This window comes from Triplophysa rosa, linkage group LG1 (genome assembly GCF_024868665.1).
Source record: "Triplophysa rosa linkage group LG1, Trosa_1v2, whole genome shotgun sequence".
NCBI classification, from domain to species: Eukaryota; Metazoa; Chordata; class Actinopteri; order Cypriniformes; family Nemacheilidae; genus Triplophysa; species Triplophysa rosa.
Genome location: NC_079890.1, coordinates 5,125,737 through 5,144,787, shown reverse-complemented (window position 1 = coordinate 5,144,787; position 19,051 = coordinate 5,125,737). Strand labels below are relative to the sequence as shown.

Sequence of the window (19,051 nt, the reverse complement as noted above, 5' to 3'; positions counted from 1 at the left end):
TCACCCCCCACCAACCCCTAACTACACTAGAGCCAAGAAATGGACTTAACATTTCAGAATGTCAATGCATTACGTAGAACATCAATTGAAGGAGATATAATTTTCAATTTTGTACAAGAGAAAGCCACCAAAAGCACACTCCAAAGCACACACATTTTTTAAACATCTTTAATATCACAAAACAACCGAGTCTTTTAACATGCGTTTTTGTTGTCCTTCTGTGCATCTAACAACCTCGTCATTTTAAAAAGAAAGAGAAAATAATTTACACATCTTTTGTCGTTCGTCTTATCTACAAAAATAAAAATTCAAGAAACGACTAGAGCTTTACAGCAAATAAACAGGCTGCGAACGCTATATTACATGAGTGAATGTACATACAGTAGTTTGCACGAGTGATTCGTTTCATTGTGCAGCATACTTTCACAAAACGTTACAAAGTATGAATAAACATGGAACGTGAATATTACAAGAAATAAAAAGCATGAAAACAGTAGGGAAGGGAGTATAAAATGTCTATTTCTCCACCTGAGTTACAGAATAGTTAGCCACACAAGCAACCATCCTCGAATTCAATCCATGTTAGAAGGTCTCTCCAGTCACGAAAAACAAACAAACAAACGATAAAACCAAGAAACAATAAAAACAAAACTTTAACAGGTTAGGTTTACATGTTAAATACTTACAAATATGTTCGTTTCCGAACGTAGTTTAAAGTCCCCGATCCCTTCATTTGTTCCAAGCACCCATTGAGCTACTACTACTATGGAAAGTGCGTGGAAAAAAATCGCAGTAGTACACAGGATACGTGTCAGCTTGCAGGTCATATTTTAGATTTCATAAATATTTGCTGATAACAGGAGTCAAGTCCTGTTCCAGTCATGGGCTGTGTGATAACGGTTAACCTCCTGAAAAAATGTGTGTAGAAACAGACAAATATTTCACTTTTTTATTTCTTCCACACAACAAAGCCTTCATCTTTTCTGTTTATTCCTTCTTTCGTATTGTTACTCTATGAATTACAGGCGACATCCTTATTTGCACCTTATCATTTACAAAGGGGTCCCGGTGCAAAATAACAATGAATGTCAAAGCATCTATCCACACACAATGACCAACAGCCAGTGTTGCTATTTTGATGAAAAATGAAATGGCTCGTAATGAGCCAAATCTGGTGCTTGTCTGAATTTGAGGTTTTTGTCTAAACAGAGGAGAAATCGATTCAGCAGGTAAAGTGCTGTGGGTTCCTTCAATGTCTTCACACTCCTGTCTTCAGCCCTGCTTTATATTATGTCCCACCTTCATTTCACTTTCTGTTCCTCAACCATCCATTTGCAACTACTTCAATTCCATTTTCTTGCTTCAGTGCATTCACAGAACCCTCACTTTCCTCCAGTCTTGACCCTCTCTTTCTGAATGCAGGCCAGAGGTCATCTGTCTTAAGTCCTGAATTTCTGATAAACACACAATTCAACCTGGTTGTGCATCAAGGTGCAAGGCATGCTGGGAAGGGGACTACAGGATGGAGTGCAGGGCACACGTGTCTGTGCATGTAAGATGAAGATCCTCAAATGATCCAACGATAAAACGTCAGAACCCAGTAGACTGGATTTCAGGCTGAGCCGATTCTGCGGAGATGCCCTCTTTACCTGAATTTATGAACAAATGAAGCACAAGCAAATCATATATGCTGAAATACATCACATGGATACGCCCAGACAGAAGTTTGCATTTCTATTGCTGTTACATTGTGCGGGGTATTCATATCCCCTGGTCAAAATCCTGCTACACTTTTATGTGCAGCACTTTTATTTTCACCAAGGAGAGACAAATTACTTAAAGCATGGCACCATGCTAGGTGTGATGCAAAGTAGCAAAGATACTGTTTTAGAGACAGAAATGACCTCACCGTTGCCGGCTCCATGGTCTAGTGATGATTTTCTGACTGCTGCGGGAGACGTGTGGACAAGGTCACCTGACGCTTTATCATCAGGAACTGGCTGGCTTAATTTCTTCAGGAGTTTGTAATGGTCTGCTTCAATGTTCTACAAATCAAAAGCACCAAATCAGGAAAAACATGAGTATTTATGTACTTGCTTTATGATGTGTCCATGTTTTAGTGTGTTTTACCCTAAGATGGTTTAATTTTCTCATGAGCTCTTCAATCGTGTGGAAGATCTCATCCACGTTCTTGATCACGTGGCGCTGGGTGCTAACTTGTGATTGGCTAAGCCCTTCTCCGTGACCAAGGTTGTCAGGCAGTGATTGGTCTGTTGGAGAGAGGCAATGAGTCTCTTGCTCTTCTTCGTCCAAAAAGGATGTTGAGGACAAGTTCTGAATCTCATGGTTCTCAGATATGTCAGAGTCTTTGATCTCATCTGTGCTGCTTTCATCTGTGAGAGCACCGGCTTGGTCTTTGGGCATTACCAGATAAAACATGTTCCCTGGAATGAGAAGTTCAGATACGTAATCCCATAAATCGCAGCATTAACACACAGTATTAGCATGCCTGTACTAAAAATCAATAACACCTCGGAGACTGGTGAACGTGTGGAGATGGTTCAGCATATGCATATTATATTTTGGTAATTAAATTGTAAAATATTTTTTAAGAATTACACAGGCAATATCATCAGTTGTATTTTTGCATTTTAATTGTGAACCTGTACTATGTAATGTATATATAAATAAAATATTCTTGAATTCTTGTTTATGTTTTTGAATTCCTCACTACTTAAAACACACTGTTTTAATATTTTTTTATAATTATTTTCATATGCAAATGATTTCATGTCTTAAAAGTACAGTCACACCTTTCAAAAATGTACCATTTCAGCACATTCTCCTTTTACAAAAAACATGCAAACAGAAAAAGAAAGAGTGACGGTATTCATATCATTCAGGGCCGGTTTTCAAAACGGCGTAATATAATCCGGGACGAGATTTAGTTTCAGTCAAAGGAGACCGAAAACAAACCTACGAAGTTTGAGACAAGTTACAATTGGTTGCAGAAAACTGGCCCAGAATGAATGTCCCAGAGTAATATATAATACTGTATATAAGCCCCACCTCTTTCTTCAGAGGATTGGTTGGAGGTGACATCATCAGAGATGTCATCAGGAATAGAAGAGCCCACACCCACAACTGTTTATGAAAGAAAGGGAAAAGATGTGTGTCGAAGTGAAAGTAGGTCTTGTGCAATGAGACCGTGAGTAGAAATGTTTTTGCAAACAAATGCACGTAGAGTATTTGTAGTCGTGCATGTATTTATCAGCAGATAAATTAAGTGTCCGTGTATGAGAGAGGATTGTTTGCACGTGTGGTGTGAAAAAGTAAAGCAAAGAAAAATGAGAAAAGTGTGTTAAAAATCACACAAGCTTAATCACAGCAAGTTCTGAGCACATGCAAAGAGACAGAAAGAGGGGAAAAGATCAAATATTCATTTCTTTATCAAATTCAAATGCAATTTAAAGCACAATTTAGAAAATGTAATTTCTGTCATTAACATTGAGCTAAATCGATTGGGATTGTCGATACTGATACGATCACCAATATATCATTCATCTCTACTGATCAACATTCAAAATGTAAAGATTAATGTTCTCCTTTTGTGTTACATCCTTAAACGTATTTACCTTTTCTTACAACCTGAACAGTAGGTAACAGGGGAGCATCTATATGATCCTCCAGCCATTTGCTAGGGCTCTCCTTAAGGTCCGAGTCAGAAATATCTGGCCTTAGCCTATCTGCAAAAGGACTTATATTTGTGGCCGTTTCATTAGTGGGTGTGTCATCTGAATCCTGACTCCACCCATCCTCAAGATCCCTGAAGATGAGCTGTCGCAGGGTTTCCACTAAAGAAAATGAGGAATGAAGGAAAACCAAGCAAGAGCCATTAACCGAGAAATCCAAGACGATTGCATTATATCAAGTTTCTATTTCTGCTGTTTCTGTCGCCTGACTCTTGATAAAGAAAAAAAAATGTTAACATTGTCATTAGCCTAACATGTTTAGGGTATTATCAAAATCATTTATGCGGTGGGTGACTCGTTGCCAAAGAAAGCTACTAAAAGTGGACTTGTGAGTGAGATCATCAACAAATTCTACACAGTAATCCCTTACCATCTTGAAGAGCAGCTTCTGCAACACCAGCTTTTGTGTCGAGATAACTCTCCCCATCCTCGTGATGACATGCCTCAGACTTGTCGATTGGTGTGACAGAACATTCATCATCACTAACCGAGTCCGGTTCCAGAGACACAGACCCCTCGGATAGTGAAATGTCTAACAGGAGTTCAAGAAAAATGTTACTTTTTCAATCATTAAAGCAACGTAATAACATTCAAAACACATTTATCTTCTAATGTAATAAACACCAAATGGAAAAAAGTATATCCCATTCTACCGAACACACCTGGCTATTGTAGCTATATCAAATACTAACAAATTTGTTTGAGTTGGTACATGCTAGGCTGACATCATTGTATCATTTTACTTTTTCCAGTCCATGTTACAAGTGTTACAGAACGTTTTGATTTAAATTCTTCATTTTTTATTTTTTATTCATCATGACACTGATGAATCAAAGAAGCAAACTGTGTTTATTGTGATTTCAGATAACACCCAAATCATATCAAAGTTGCTCTTACCTAATGGACTGGCAGATGAAGGCACACCCGAGGACCTAAAATGGAGTAGAAGGAGACAAATGTCATCCGATGGTGTGTTTTGACAGGTATGAATCGATCATAGCAGTGCTGACTTACAGTGCTGGAGATGGCTGTTTGGTCGCGTTCGCTCCTTGAGTGGCTGAAGCGATTGTCTTTTCAAGCAAGTTTTTCCAGCTGTGACACAAAGTAATACACAGGAAATTCTGACATGATCAAATAATTCCTTTTAATCCACAATTAATTCATGCAAATGTATTTACAAATAAAACAAATGTTCTGTTGTTAATAAAATAGTCTGCCTTTCAAAGGCTGTAATATGCGGCACTTGCTACCACTGAAATAATAGAATCTGTTTGACTTACATGTTTTTCTCGGAAGACGTACCGGCCACCAGCTCGTAGATCTGGCTCTCTGACGTGCTAATTACATACAGAGCCTTATTGTCTGTGGACAACAAAAAGTTAATAAACTATGTATGTGCAAGTTTGTCCGGATCTAATGTACGTATTTCTAAGGGATGGTATACATAAAATTCTGTCATCATTTATGTACCCTCATGTAATTCAAAACCTATACATGACTCTTTTGTGGAAAACAAAAAGAAGATATTTTGAAAAATTACTGAGTGGTTTTGTGTCCATACAAAGCCCAAGTATAAAAAAATACCTTCTTTTGTGTTCTGCAAAAGAAAAAGTCATACAGGTTTGAAATGACATGAGGACCAGTAAATGACTAAATATATTTTTTATTTGTTTTTTATGTAAAGTGTTTCTTTTGTGTTGATACTTTATGACTTTTTTTAACGGAGATACATTCACTTTTTTGATATTTATATTTATTGTAAATCGTTCAACAGCTAAGACAGTAAATATGTCATACGAAGTGCCATATTTTGTGTGTGTGTGTCTGGAACCAGCATTTAATATAAAAAGCCATAGTGGCAACAAACAAGTGAAAGAAATTTCAGCGTGTCGTGCTAAATTTACACATCGACGTTTGAACACATTTACAGCTGGATCAGTTGTAGGTGACAAAAAGTTAAAGCTAGAATCTGAAACTTCAAACAAACGCACAAAATACCTAAAGCCCAATAACAAGCCCTCAACGATACAAAGAGAATCATATGACTGCATTTTCAACTGATCACATGAAATGACTTATTAACGTGTGACTTCTTAAATCTCACCTGTCGCGACTGGTCTGACAAGGGAGGAGTCAAGACGGACGACAGGGCAGAATGGAGTTTTGGGGTCTGTAGCACCAACCCCACCCACCGATCGTGATGGACAGCGCAGGATGAGCCGGTCATCTGGACCCCTCTGAAGCAGCACCAAGAGATCTGACAGTAACAATGCCTGGATCTCTGTGACATTAATACACACACACAAACAAGCAGACGTAGATAGCAGATATATATAGATATTAGGGCTTGTAGTATATGCGTGCATATACTACAGGGCTGTCTAACGATTAGGGATGTAACGATTCACTCAGCTCACGATGCGATGCGATTCACGATTCTGATCTCACGATGCGATTTATTCACGATTTACTCGCGATTTATTTTGAAAAAATGAGTTGAAACAAATTAGAAATGAACAACGTCCCTTGCATTATTTCTTAAATGCTTCACGTTTCTTTGTATGATAAAATAATGTTTTATTTCAAATAACAAAACTAAACTGCAATTTTATAACAAATTAATAATAGAAAAAGTCTCTTTAATATAAACAAACTAATACTGTCTGTGCTTTTCTTGGATTTTTTTGCATTTAAGAAATATCAGCATCCACGTTTAGGTTTGCAGTGAAAATAGCGGCCCCTGCTGTTCAAAAAATGTATTGCGATTCAGTTCAAGCCTCAACCGATTTGAATCGTCGCTCATTATAACCGATTTTCAACCGGCTCACGGTGAATCGTTACATCCCTACTAACGATTAATAGCGATTAATCGCATCCAGAACAAAAGTTTGTGTTTACATAATACATATCTGTGCACTATTCATTTTGGATTTATAAACACATACATGCATATATTTAAGAAAAATATAACTAATATAAGACTTCTTGTTGCACAGGAGAATAAATATTAATAACACAAAGCCCAAGCCCCCTTAATCATTCATCACAATGAATAAAACCAAAGAATATAGTTCTGTTGAGCTACACAAAATATAAATTGGCTTTAAGGAAATAGTTAAAACAATAAAAAAATCTAAGTTCCAACATCAGGGCAATGATCAAGAAGTTTTAATGCACTGGATATGTTGAAAATCTGCTTGAAACAGGATGTGTGTCTATATTGTCTCAATGCACAGCGAGGAGAAGAATTTAAGTGGACAAAGACTCTTCTAACAGCACAGATGGAGTTTGCAGTAATCAGTTGAATGTTTTCTTTTTTTTACATAAAAGATCAAAAGGAGAAACAATGCAGATTTATTTTTACAGCCTTATTTGCTCATATTTACCAAGGGTGCCAATAATAGTGGAGGGCACTGTATGTATTCTGTTATGTTATCTGTAGTAATAAAGTCTTACAATTATATTAAAAATGGTCATAGATCATTTAAACATTGCATGCATTTTTTATGCCCTAATATGTTAAGTTCATCACTGACTGCACTTGGTTTTTACCAATTGTTTTGTCTTTGCTGACTTTCCATGTGAGAGGACCCTCATGGATCATTCTCTTAGTGGTGAGGTCCAGATTCTACAGAGGGTTAAGATGAAGAGAAAAGGGAAAACATGAAAAGGGTTGGAGACATTGAAGAGAGGCAATAAGAACAATGTGACCATCTTTAATGAAAAGACATACAATTTTAAGTATGGGTGATTTGTGTAGACAAAGCGTATACCTTAAATTGTGTTGCAACAGGATTAGCCTGTCTTTCTAGGGGTGTGAGATCAAGCCTGCGCTGGTATTGGCTGAGCCGGTGCCTGTGCTCGGTCTCCCTGACGACCTCGTTGACGGCCTGTAGTATCCCACGGCAGCACGCCTGGGCTCTCTGCAGCAGCTGCAGGTCAGGAGAACTCGCTGCAGATACAGATTTATCAAAAAATCAATTCAAGAAAGGAAGTTCTATGGGTTTGAATCGACACTAGGAAGAGCAAAACTTTGAAATCTAAGTGGGCATTGTGCTATAAAAGATGCCATGAGATACTATAAACCGCTTTTATTGAAACCAAGTTGCCAAAACTGGTCATGTCAGATTCTGTTTCAGTATTAAGGATATTGCGAAATACCAGCTTTAAAGGTGTCATGAATTAAGACCTCAATTTGAACCCGAGCTTTTGTTATATAAGAGGTAATCGTATTCAAGCGTCAGAACTGAAAACGCCCTTGCTACTGAAATTACAACTTTTATTGACACCAGGCCCAGGGAACGCCAGGTCCTGGAATGCACATATCTATGTCATATAGGTTGAACACCGCCTCCACAGAAGAAAATCAATGACTACTTCTCTAGTCCCGCCCACTGGTTGGCGCATGACAGTACTGAAGTAACACAAGTTGCGCGGAACCAGATAGAGCGAGCAAGCAATAAACATGCCGTTAAAGATCGCAAAATATTGTGCAGTCAGTGCCTGGTTGTGGAAGAACATTAGTAATGCGTGGTTGAAGTTTATTTTTAAAGACGTTCCAGCTCACGTGGGTAAAACGTTGAGCGTTTGTTCGCGACATTTAACCGCGGATTCCTTTGTGAACAAGGCCCAGGTCGACACTGGATTTGCGGAGACTAAAATTAAAAAGCAGTGCTGTGCCGTCAATATTGGATCCGACAGGAATGGCGCAGCAATCTTATCAGAATCAGAATGAGAAGAGCTTTATTGCCAAGTGTGCTTGCACACACCAGGAATTTTCTTTGGTGTTGGAAGCTTCTAGTACAGACATTCAACACAATGACAATGCAATATAATAAGATTTACAGTCTAAAAGATTCTAAAATATGCATATATAAAATAAAGACTATTGTACAGAAAATTGGGGATAATAACATATAAGAGACATTGTACAGGGTAGTATATAGTAGAATATACATATTAACAGATTGTATGTACACTTGTGCAAATGGATAATGTAGTAAGTAGAGGTAGTGTTATATTCATGTATAAATAAAATGTACATATAATAAGGCACTATAGTGCACACTATAGGAGTAGTGAATGTGAGTAAAACATATTTTTACTATGCGTCACTATTGCTTTGTTAGAGATCGCGTGATATGTCCTGATAATGTGTAACCTAACGTTACGTGTCTAACCAAATTCACAGAAGGCTCCAAATAAGTTTACTACGCAAACTGCTATCCAATCATAGCAGTGGGCGTTTACTTCCAAGTCTTCAATGCGGCACGCCCATTAAAACCGAGCATTTGTCGAGCCGGCCTCAAAACTCGGGTAGAAAATAGCCTATTACTTATTGATTTTGATGTTTTTAACCACACAAACGTCATAAGTATAATGTACATACAACAGTATAAAACAATAAAAATGGCCAGATCAGGACACCTTTAACAAAAAACTTGAAAAATAAAAGAGAAAACAAAACAATCAAAATGAAAGATGAATTTAACTGATAGCATTTATTAAATCTCGAAAGATATAGAATTGTGCAGTGTGTTTACATTGCCTTCCTTGTGATCCTAACAACAGGAGTGTGGATGAACTTTTCTTTTTATCAAAGTTTGTGTCAGATGTGTCATTAAATCAGTCACTGTTGATTTGTTTTTAAACACAACACAGTTAGACACAGACTTTTCATAGAGACTGTCGACTATACTGAATCCGATTGTCATGACGTTTAACATATTATACCCCACCATTATTGTAGTGGTTATTTATACATTTACCAATATGTTACTATGTTATGTTTGCCCTATAATATGTTTACTTATTGTTTTCAAAGTAACTAAAAAAACACTTTAATATGCAAAACTGTTTGCCATACATGGCAGTGGGCATTTACATACACCTACTGTATCACAACAGTGACTTTCAAAAAGTCAAAACCAGGATAGAATATTGCTTCTAGATTATACTGTTTTCGGATTTAAAATTTTGCTAATATTTAAAGTGGAAAACATAAAAAAGCAGCTTTACTTGAAACGATGATAACAATGATACTAATGTCAATAGGTTGGTAGGTAGTGTGTGTATGACTTTAGTTATGTGTGCAGTGCACTTACCCTCTGTGTGCTTGATAATGTTATCCAGCAGCAGTGGATATTTAGTCAATCTCTGCATTTCAGAAACCAGGAGATCTTTCAGCTGTAACCTACGGCAGTGTGGACTGGCCTCGCATTCCTGTGACCGTAACATATTTGTGTGTGTATAAGTGATTATTTGAACACGTTTAACATCGCTATACATTTCTTGTAGAAATCTACCTCTAAATATCAATTTTTGTATGAATGTTTAAAGGGGTCATATGGCGCGAATACGTGTTTTTCTGTGTGTTATAAGTTGCCCATGCATATATTAGACACGTAAATTGCAAAAATTGAAGTGTCGGAACAAAACATGCCTTCTATCTAAAAGCGAATGCTCACCCAGACCTGCCTGAAACGCCTCGTGTAACCACACCCCCACAAAACTACGTCAGTTCGTGGTATGATTTGACTAAGACCGCCCAAATGTATACGCAAGTAAGGTGGGCGTACCTGTCAGTACAATTGCTTTGGAACCTGATGTTCCAAATATGGTAAGAGGCGTTACATTTCCGTCACACGCTTGCAGTATTCGACCAATCACTACGCACTGGTTAACTGGCCAATCATAGCACACCTCGCTTTTCAGAGCGATGAGCTTCGTAAAAAATCTGCGCGTTTCAGAGAGGCGGGGCAAAGAGGAGATGCAAACATGCACGGTATGTTTAAAATACAGCGTTTTTGAACCTTAAATCGTGTATACACATTGCATTACATCTAAAACAATCGATAATATTCGTGTCATATGACCCCTTTAAGGTGGCTCTAACCAGCATGGTGCCTAAAGATTCCCAATTCTATTGCACTTGAATATCTGTTGAACAAGGTCTCATCAATACAATGAAATGTATTACCTGTATTAGGTGGGCGAACCGGGGGTCTTTGCGCTGTTTGTTTTTGATCAATTCCAGCGCTTGACTCTGTTGACTGCACAGATGAGACACCTGCTCCTGAAACTGGTCCCCTGCCTCCCCCTCAAACTAGCACACAAACAAACACAATATGAACAATTAACAGCACGATCTCAGACCTCACATTTCTCGTCTAATTATAAAAGCGATCTAAAAGTCAAACCCATCTGAGTGAGGACAAACAGATGCTGGTTCTTGATTTCACAACAGAAACTTACTCTGGCCAGCATGAGGTCTCCGATGCCCTGAACGATGACAGATTCCCTGCGATTCTTCATGGACTCGCATAAGCTTGCTAAGATGGAGAAATGACACCGTAAGTCAACGTGTCTGAAATGATCACTGAACAGCATGAATTCTAAAATGAGTCCCGCGCTCACCATGTAGTTGATAGACCTGATGCAGGTTCAGGAAGATGCAGGAGAGCTCCTCTTGACTGAGAACACTCTGCATCTTCTGGAAGAACACCTGATCTAAAACCCTAAGAGTCCGCAGATGAGACACCTCAGTGGTGAACAGCTCTATGACACAGAAAAGAAAACAATTCAAACTAGATAGGTACATTTTCTGAAGAAAATGTGAGTGATGCTTTGTGGCAAACCGCGGAACTGGGCACTAGAGTGATAACACATTAAGCCACGAATGAATCTAACCAATCCCCATGTCTCTACGATGTTCTGATGCAGAGATATACATGTTGCTAAATGGTTGCTAGGCTAACCTGTTTGGTTGCTATGGGCGTGGCTTGGCATCTGCAATTGATAATACTCTAACCTATGAGTGAATCGAACCACCCCCCGTGTCTCTACGAAGTTCCTATGCAGAGATATAGGTTTTGCTAAATGGTTGCTAGGCTAACCTGTTTGGTTGCTATGGGCGTGGCTTAGCATCTGCCAATTGATGATGCTCTAAGCTATGAGTGTAAAGAACCAACCCCCGTCTCTCTACGATGTTCCGATGCAGAGATATACAGTAGGTATTGCTAAACGGTTGCTAGGCTGACATGTTTTGTTGCTATGGGCGTGGCTTCGAAGCTTCATGATGATCCTGGGACACTGATTGGTTGCCTGAGTAAAATGAGCCCACCCCTTTGTCTCTACCACACTGTGTTGCAAAGATATCCACATGGACTTTTTATAATGGGAGTCTATGGGATCGGTTGCTAGGTTGCTGTAAATGGTTGCTATGGGCGTGGCTTAATAACTTCATAATGATCATGTCACACTGATTGGTAGCCTGAGTAAAATGAGCCCACCCCCTTGTCTCTAAGTGGTTGTACTGCTAAGATATTCAACACGGGACGTTTTACGCCTTATATGGGCATGCTTCCTGTGATTGGGAAATTTTGGAAGGCTCTTACACCCCAGGGGTACAACTTACACCCCATTGTGAGTGATGTTCTTACAGAGCCTGATAGCCTCTTCAAATCGTGTATTATTTTCATGTTTCTACGATATCCTCACTCGGAGCTACTCCGTCAAAGTTGGGCGCAATGTTAAGTCAATGGGATTTTTCGGGTTTTTATTCGCCCCCCTATCGCACCCCTCCACCCGATCGCTTCCAAAAGTCATCACACACCATTCCTCAATGGGCCGCTCGATTTGATGTAGTCATTCATGGGTCCAAAGCGAAAAAATATCGCGTGAATATATAGGTATCTAGGTTTTGAATGGGAGTCTATGGGCGCCATTATAGGTATACGGAAATTTTGGGAGGCTCTCACACCCCAGGGGTGCAACTTACACCCCATTGTGAGTGATGTTCTTATAGAGCCTGATAACCCCTTCAAATCGTGTATTATTTTCATGTTTCTACGATATCCTCGCTCGGAGCTACGATCCCTCAAAGTTGGGCGCAATGTTAAGTCAAAGGGATTTTTCGGGTGGTTTTTCGCCCCCCCCCACCCGATCGCTTATAAAAGTCATAGCACACCATTCCCGAATAGGCCCGTCGATGTGATGTATTCATTCATGGGTCTACGTCAAAAGCTGCGGGACAAGTAGCGTGCCAAACTTTTGGCGGAACAAGAATAATTATAAGTATGTATGTTCGAATAACAATAGTTATGCTTTTTCAAAGCATCACTAATAAATGGTCAGGGTAAATTCCATGCAAATGTCAACCTAACGTTTATGTACATGGTTTATGTACCAATGTGAAATCTCTTTGTTGTTGTTGTTTTTAAAGCATGAAGTAAATCGTCACCTCCATAACGGAATTGTCACATCTATAACAGTCCAGCTTGTTCCCTGGGAATCAAACCCTATGATACCCTTTAATCTTTGCTGCTAATACAACGCTCAACCAGTTCAGCTTCAGTAACAGTTTTCATGGTGATGCCGAGTGTGCTGCAAAATGCACATGCACTGATTGGATATTTTGTGTGTATAGCCGTAAACAAGAGCACAACAGTTTTGTACCGTAGATGACAGCTTGTCTGTCTATTTCACGTGAAGTTAGAGATGCCATCACGTGTGGCTCCACGGTCTCCTGCCAGTTATGAGAGTCGATCACGTCCTCTTCCAGAGCAGGGGCATCGGGTAGCAGAGCCACAGGAGAGTCTACGCTCCTACAGACACAGAGATGTTTGACAATAAGGGTGAGAAATGGAATCAGAACATGTTGTGGCCAAGCAAATGCTGCATTAAGTCACCTGCGGCGGGAGCGAGGGGTGTAAGGTGGTGTTGGATTCTCCAGGGATCTGAAAAAGATGGGTTGGGTGATGTATCATTCATATTTTCAGTATGATTTTAAGTAAAACGATTAAATACAAGTACTGTAATGATGTAAAAATGATTTGTGACTATAAATATAAATTAGCGAATATTCCTTCTTGTGCAAAAAAGATGCGTGTAACAGTGTAGAAAATATTCTGCGATTGTCCCCACATTTCAACTGCATTTTTCTTCTGGCATTTATCACTTAAACACACCTGCCTGTCAATCACCCTTTGCCATTTCAAAGCACGTATGTAAGCATCACGACATTTAGCTATAATGGCAAGCCCAAGTTTATAACGTCCTTGTTTCTGTTGTGCGCACCATCTACAAATCCTTCAATGTATACATGTCTGCGTGTTTCGTACCGAGCGGAGCTGCTGGACACTGAAGACGAGGCGCTGTGATGTAACGGCCTCAGACCCGGCCCTTCCCTCTCCTCGCAGTCCTCCATATCAACATCACTACGGGAGCGAGGAACAGATTCTGCCCCCGCTCCACCTCCTCGTCGACGCCCCTCCCCCTGAGCTTTTAATGACTCGCTACGAGCCAAACGCACCGATGTGGTTAAACTGAGAATAAAAAACACATATAAATGTATGCTTATTTATGTGCGGGTTATAGACAGACTCAAACCTGTAAATTAAAAAAGTGCTTAAAGGGATACACCCAAAACCGAAAATTCTGTCATCATTTACTCACCTTCAAGTTCTTTGTTCTGATGAACACGGAGAAAGATATTTGGAAGAATGCTTATAACCTGACAGATCTTGCCCCCATAAAAAAAATACAATGGTAGTTAAAATGCCCCAGAACTGTTTGCTGTCCTACATTCTTCAAAATGTCTTCTTGTGTGTTCAACAGAACCAAAAAAATGATAAATTAATTTTTCCTACTATGGGAGTCAATGGGGGGCAAGAGAAGTATTCTTCCAAATATCTTTCTCTGTGTTCATCAGAACAAAGACATTTATACAGATTTGGAAAGACTCGAAGGTGAGTAAATGATGACAGAATTTTCAGTTTTGGGTGAAGTATCCCTTTAATGTTAAGAAAGACAAAAAGAAATGCCAACCAGTTACACAACCTAAAACAGGCTTCCTCAATAGACAGCTGCAAGAGACATGAAAATGCGAGAATGCCCATGCTGTTGTCCAAGTAATGTCGTCATAGTATTTATTTTTAGTGAAAACGCTAAATATTCCAAACCAGCATCACTGCCAACTTAGTCTTGAAAACAGTGTGGAAAAGTAGAAAAAGTGGAATAAAACTTTTGCCTTACTACCACCAGTGTTGGGTATGTTACTCTGAAAAAGTAATTAATTACTAGTTACTAATTACATATTCAATAGTGTAATTAGATTACTGTACAAATTACACTCTCCAAAAAGTATTTAGTTACTTATTACTAATTACTTTCTATATCAACCTTGATTAGTTAAGTGATTCAAGGATAGACATGAAATGGCTTATTTAATTCATTCAAATAAATCATATAAACTACATTAAGTACTCTTATTAACTGACCAAAGTATTACAAATCTGAGAATTATACATTAAAGCACGGATTCTATAGTTAGACTCTGAATTTTGATGTTAATTCCACTATTGCACACACAAATATTACACAAAGTATTTAGTTTAATTACATCAGAAGTAACTGTAATTAAATTACAGAAAAAACAAGAGTAATCCCTTACTTTACTTTTCAAGGGAAAAGTAATTAAATTACAGTAACTAATTACTTAGTAACTAGTTACACCCAACACTGACTACCACAATGAAAAGCCAAGATGTTTCTGCATGCAGACTGTGGGGATCTGTTAGAACTTAGAAGCCATTTACACAACGACATTTTAAAATACATTTTGGCTGTTTGTTTGCAAAACGTTATGGGGGACTGAAAACGCAAACTTCATAAAAATGGGTCTCTAAGTTCAAGTTCGTGAAAACGACATTCTTGTCGTATTTTGTAGTGTAAACGTCAAAAGCACAACTCTGCGAAAACGCTGATGTCATGCATATTACTTGTTCAGTCTATAGGCATGCACAACTGCAAAGAGCTCCAAACAAAGATGAGGTAAAACAATCGGTGGAACCTTGTAAGCTTTTATTTGCTATTACTCAGAACACAACATTTGTACAGGAAAATACCACGCGCAACCAATAATAGTAAAAGTAGCAGAACATACAGTGTGACATAACACTGCAGCCCTTGGCTTCATACTGTTGACAGAATTTGGCTCTCCGTGAAAGCTAATTGAGGAACCCTGACCTAAAATATACACGTCTAGGTTCAAATTGATTCAATAAAAAAAGCAAAAAGTGCATACCTTTCCATGCTGTCCTCCCCAAAGCTGCTGGAAGACAACCTCTGTCCGTCACTTTCGCCGTCTTCAACAGAGTCTGAATGACTCTCAAACTGCTGGATGATGTTTTGCACATTGCCTGGACGAACTACAAGAGAGGGAAGTTGTAAACCAAACTTTCCAAAGCTAACATAATACACGCTGCTTTAAAGAGCCCATAAAATGACTTTACACACATTGGATATGTCTTTCCTGTCACCTCGAAACTCAAAGACATTGACACATAGCTACTACAATCTAATTTGGATTTCATGGGGTCTTAAAAACAACCACACACTTAATTAAAAAGGTGGAAATGACAGGGACGTGTACCTTCGGAGGGGGACAACGGAACATGGAATGCTGGAGAAATAATATGAACAAAAATATGAGATAAAAACAATCATATTTCAGAGAAAATAAACAATATTTTAAACTAAAATGTCAAAAAGTAATATGATAAAAATGAATGCTATGGGTTTAAGCAAGAGGTAAAACAACATTTGGCCCAACAGTGAGGTCTAAAAACAACTGTGTATTTACTCGACTGAGATGTAATCCTGGGCTTCCCTATGTACTTCAATATAGGATTTCGTTTCTTATCTTCTCCATCCTTCTCCCTTTTTGCGCTGCTCAGCTGTGAGGAGGTAAAAAATGAGATTGTGTCAAAGAAACAGAAAAACACTACTGTCACTGTAGACTGGAAAATATTCCAGAATATACTGAAGACCTATATAAGCACACATAATGTACCTCAAAGTGCTATATTTGTGCAAAGAAAATCTTCAAAGTATAGAAAATAACTTTCAATACTTGGCAAAAAGTTCAAATTCATTGAATCTCTTCAAGTGAACAGATTAAGAACTACATCCAATAAATACAATAAAGGCTATACAAATTTAATGACAGCCATTCAACATAAGGGAAATAATCAGATTTGATTATAATATTGCAGATGATTATCAGGTGCACTCAGTATTACAATTTTATTTATTATGACCTTGAAGGGAGCTAACCAGATCAACAATATGATCTTTTCTGACCTTTTTAGTTTTGGGAAAGAATGGAAGCCACTTCTCCTTCTCCGAGATCAAGCCGGGAAACACTTTAGAGTCTCTTAGCTTAATGCCCGAGTGTCTTAGATACAAGTGAACAGCAGATGCTAACGGAGAACTGAGAGAGAGAGAGAGAGAGATTGAGAAACTCAACTTAAAAAATTGTGAATATAAATAAACCATTTAAATATTCTTATATAAAGCAATACACTATTTGTTAAAGGGACAGTTCACCCAAAAATGAAAATTCTATCATCATTTACTCATTCTCAGATTGTTCCAAACCTGTATGAATTTCTTTGTTCTGCTCAACACAGAGGAAGATATTTGGAAGAATGTCAGTAACCAAACAGATCCCACCCACATTGACTCCCATAGTATTTATTTTCCCTACTATGGCAGTCAATGGGGGATGAGATCTGTTTTCTTACTGACACTCTTCCAAATATCTTCCTCTCATTTATATTTATCAGAACAAAGAAATGTATATAGATTTGGAACAGCCTGAGGGCGAGTAAATGATGACAGAATTTTTGGGTAAACTGTCCCTTTAATAAAGACAAAGCTGAGAGCTCACTACCTTCTCTCTTCTTCATGTTTTGACCTGTAAAGATATAAAACAAAAAGTAAATTAACAATACACACACATCTAAAGTTAGTCACAATGTCAAAAACAACATTTATGCATCTTACGGTTAATTGTTGTTAAATGTTGTGAGGGTCCTGTAACACGTCTTTGAGGGACACCTCATGCTGTGTGTACAGCTGTCATGTGACATATTGCACTGCGACAGTCTAGGTCATGTGAGCAGGTCGACCCGCTGGGGTGTGTCACTCAAGACCGGACCTTTGTAACTCTTTATAGACCATTTTTGTATTGTATTTCCTTATTGAACAGTTGCAAATTGCTCACAGATTACGCACTATTGTTAAGGTGTGAGCGTGTTTATAATCGTTGCTGTTTGTAAATGAACTATTAACGATGACAATATTTACTGATGCTGATGCTGTAATGTGGTAATAATATCTGAGTAATGATGTTATCCGAGTAAAACAAGACATTCAACAAGAAAAAAATGCAGGGCGGGACATTATTTCATAAATTGGAGAAAAAAACGTATATGAGAACAGGGGAGGAAGGGGTTAAAAAATAAAATGGCTAGACATCAGCCGAAAATAAATCAAATGAAAATAGCAAGTTATTACATTACTTAAAAAAAAACATGGACATAAACTGTTCAAAACAAGACCAGGAATGTGTAATATAATGACTAATAGAAAGTGTTTGTATTTCATGCTGACTTTATCCAATAAAAATACATATACAAAAAAATGATTTAAGAAACTGTTGATTAAAGAAACTTAGAAACTCACAAGATTTCCCACAGCCCAACAACCTGTTTCTCCACCACCTGTCTCTCTTTCACAGGGTCTCCATCTAACTGCTGCAGGTCGGTCTCTCCAAACAGAGATCCCAAACCCATCATCTGCTTATTCCTGCAAAACACGTGTTACATATATATTTCATTTACAATATGAACTTTGTAAAATATATCTACAATATTTATAATTGAATATACATTTCACCCTATAGATGGCACTAATGCGTGCTACAAAAAAAATAAAAAGTAAAATATCCTGTTGCTCTCAGGTTAGATGTGCTGGCAATTGTGGATCAGACGCTGACAATGTTGCATTATTTTATTGTACCCTTCAATTTATAATGTGCCTCAGCCCAATAATTTTTAACAGTAACTCAGTGCCAAAAGGACGCTAAATTAGTTATGTTTTGTGCAGTTGTTCTGATACAAGGAAAAAAGATTCAACATTATTTGTCCTTCAGACACTCCTCTTTAAAAGAAATGAAGTACCAGATTTTTTAATAATGACCCGTATTTGGTTTTTGATGATGGAAAATGTGTGCATTTTTCTCATGAAGCCACATTTAGATCCTCATATCTCTAGGACTGAACAATATAGGGCTTTAATAATGTAGTTCCTAAAAGACAAGTTGGTCAAGTACAAGAATCTAAAACGACATTAAGGTTTCTCAAACGGTTCTGGAGTTACAGGCATGCGGATTTTGTAAAAAGTACACCAAAAAATGCCCTTTCTACATTTTTGAGTTGTCCCCATTGGCATAA

General features: G+C 38.2%; 1 protein-coding gene across 8 annotated transcripts in view; it reads right to left on the bottom strand.

Annotated features, from left to right (window-relative positions):
- Positions 1-152: 152 nt before the first annotated feature.
- arhgef11 (Rho guanine nucleotide exchange factor (GEF) 11) overlaps positions 153-19,051 on the bottom strand; it is a 33,413-nt gene continuing 14,514 nt past the window's right edge. For 4 of the 8 annotated variants that reach the window (XM_057343101.1, XM_057343108.1, XM_057343115.1 and 1 more), the window contains 25 exons: positions 18,282-18,404; positions 17,488-17,511; positions 16,896-17,025; positions 16,396-16,489; positions 16,186-16,215; positions 15,838-15,961; positions 13,874-14,077; positions 13,442-13,489; positions 13,209-13,357; positions 11,169-11,309; positions 11,007-11,083; positions 10,732-10,857; positions 9,857-9,974; positions 7,526-7,704; positions 7,305-7,380; positions 5,857-6,033; positions 5,033-5,114; positions 4,767-4,844; positions 4,650-4,684; positions 4,123-4,284; positions 3,636-3,854; positions 3,070-3,144; positions 2,131-2,444; positions 1,910-2,045; positions 153-1,649 (listed from right to left, as the gene is read on the bottom strand). In XM_057343101.1, the coding sequence (XP_057199084.1) occupies positions 1,591-1,649; positions 1,910-2,045; positions 2,131-2,444; positions 3,070-3,144; positions 3,636-3,854; positions 4,123-4,284; positions 4,650-4,684; positions 4,767-4,844; positions 5,033-5,114; positions 5,857-6,033; positions 7,305-7,380; positions 7,526-7,704; positions 9,857-9,974; positions 10,732-10,857; positions 11,007-11,083; positions 11,169-11,309; positions 13,209-13,357; positions 13,442-13,489; positions 13,874-14,077; positions 15,838-15,961; positions 16,186-16,215; positions 16,396-16,489; positions 16,896-17,025; positions 17,488-17,511; positions 18,282-18,404 (2,980 nt within the window). In that variant the 3' untranslated portion in view covers positions 153-1,590. The other 4 variants (XM_057343130.1, XM_057343149.1, XM_057343139.1 and 1 more) reach the window with 3 other exon arrangements.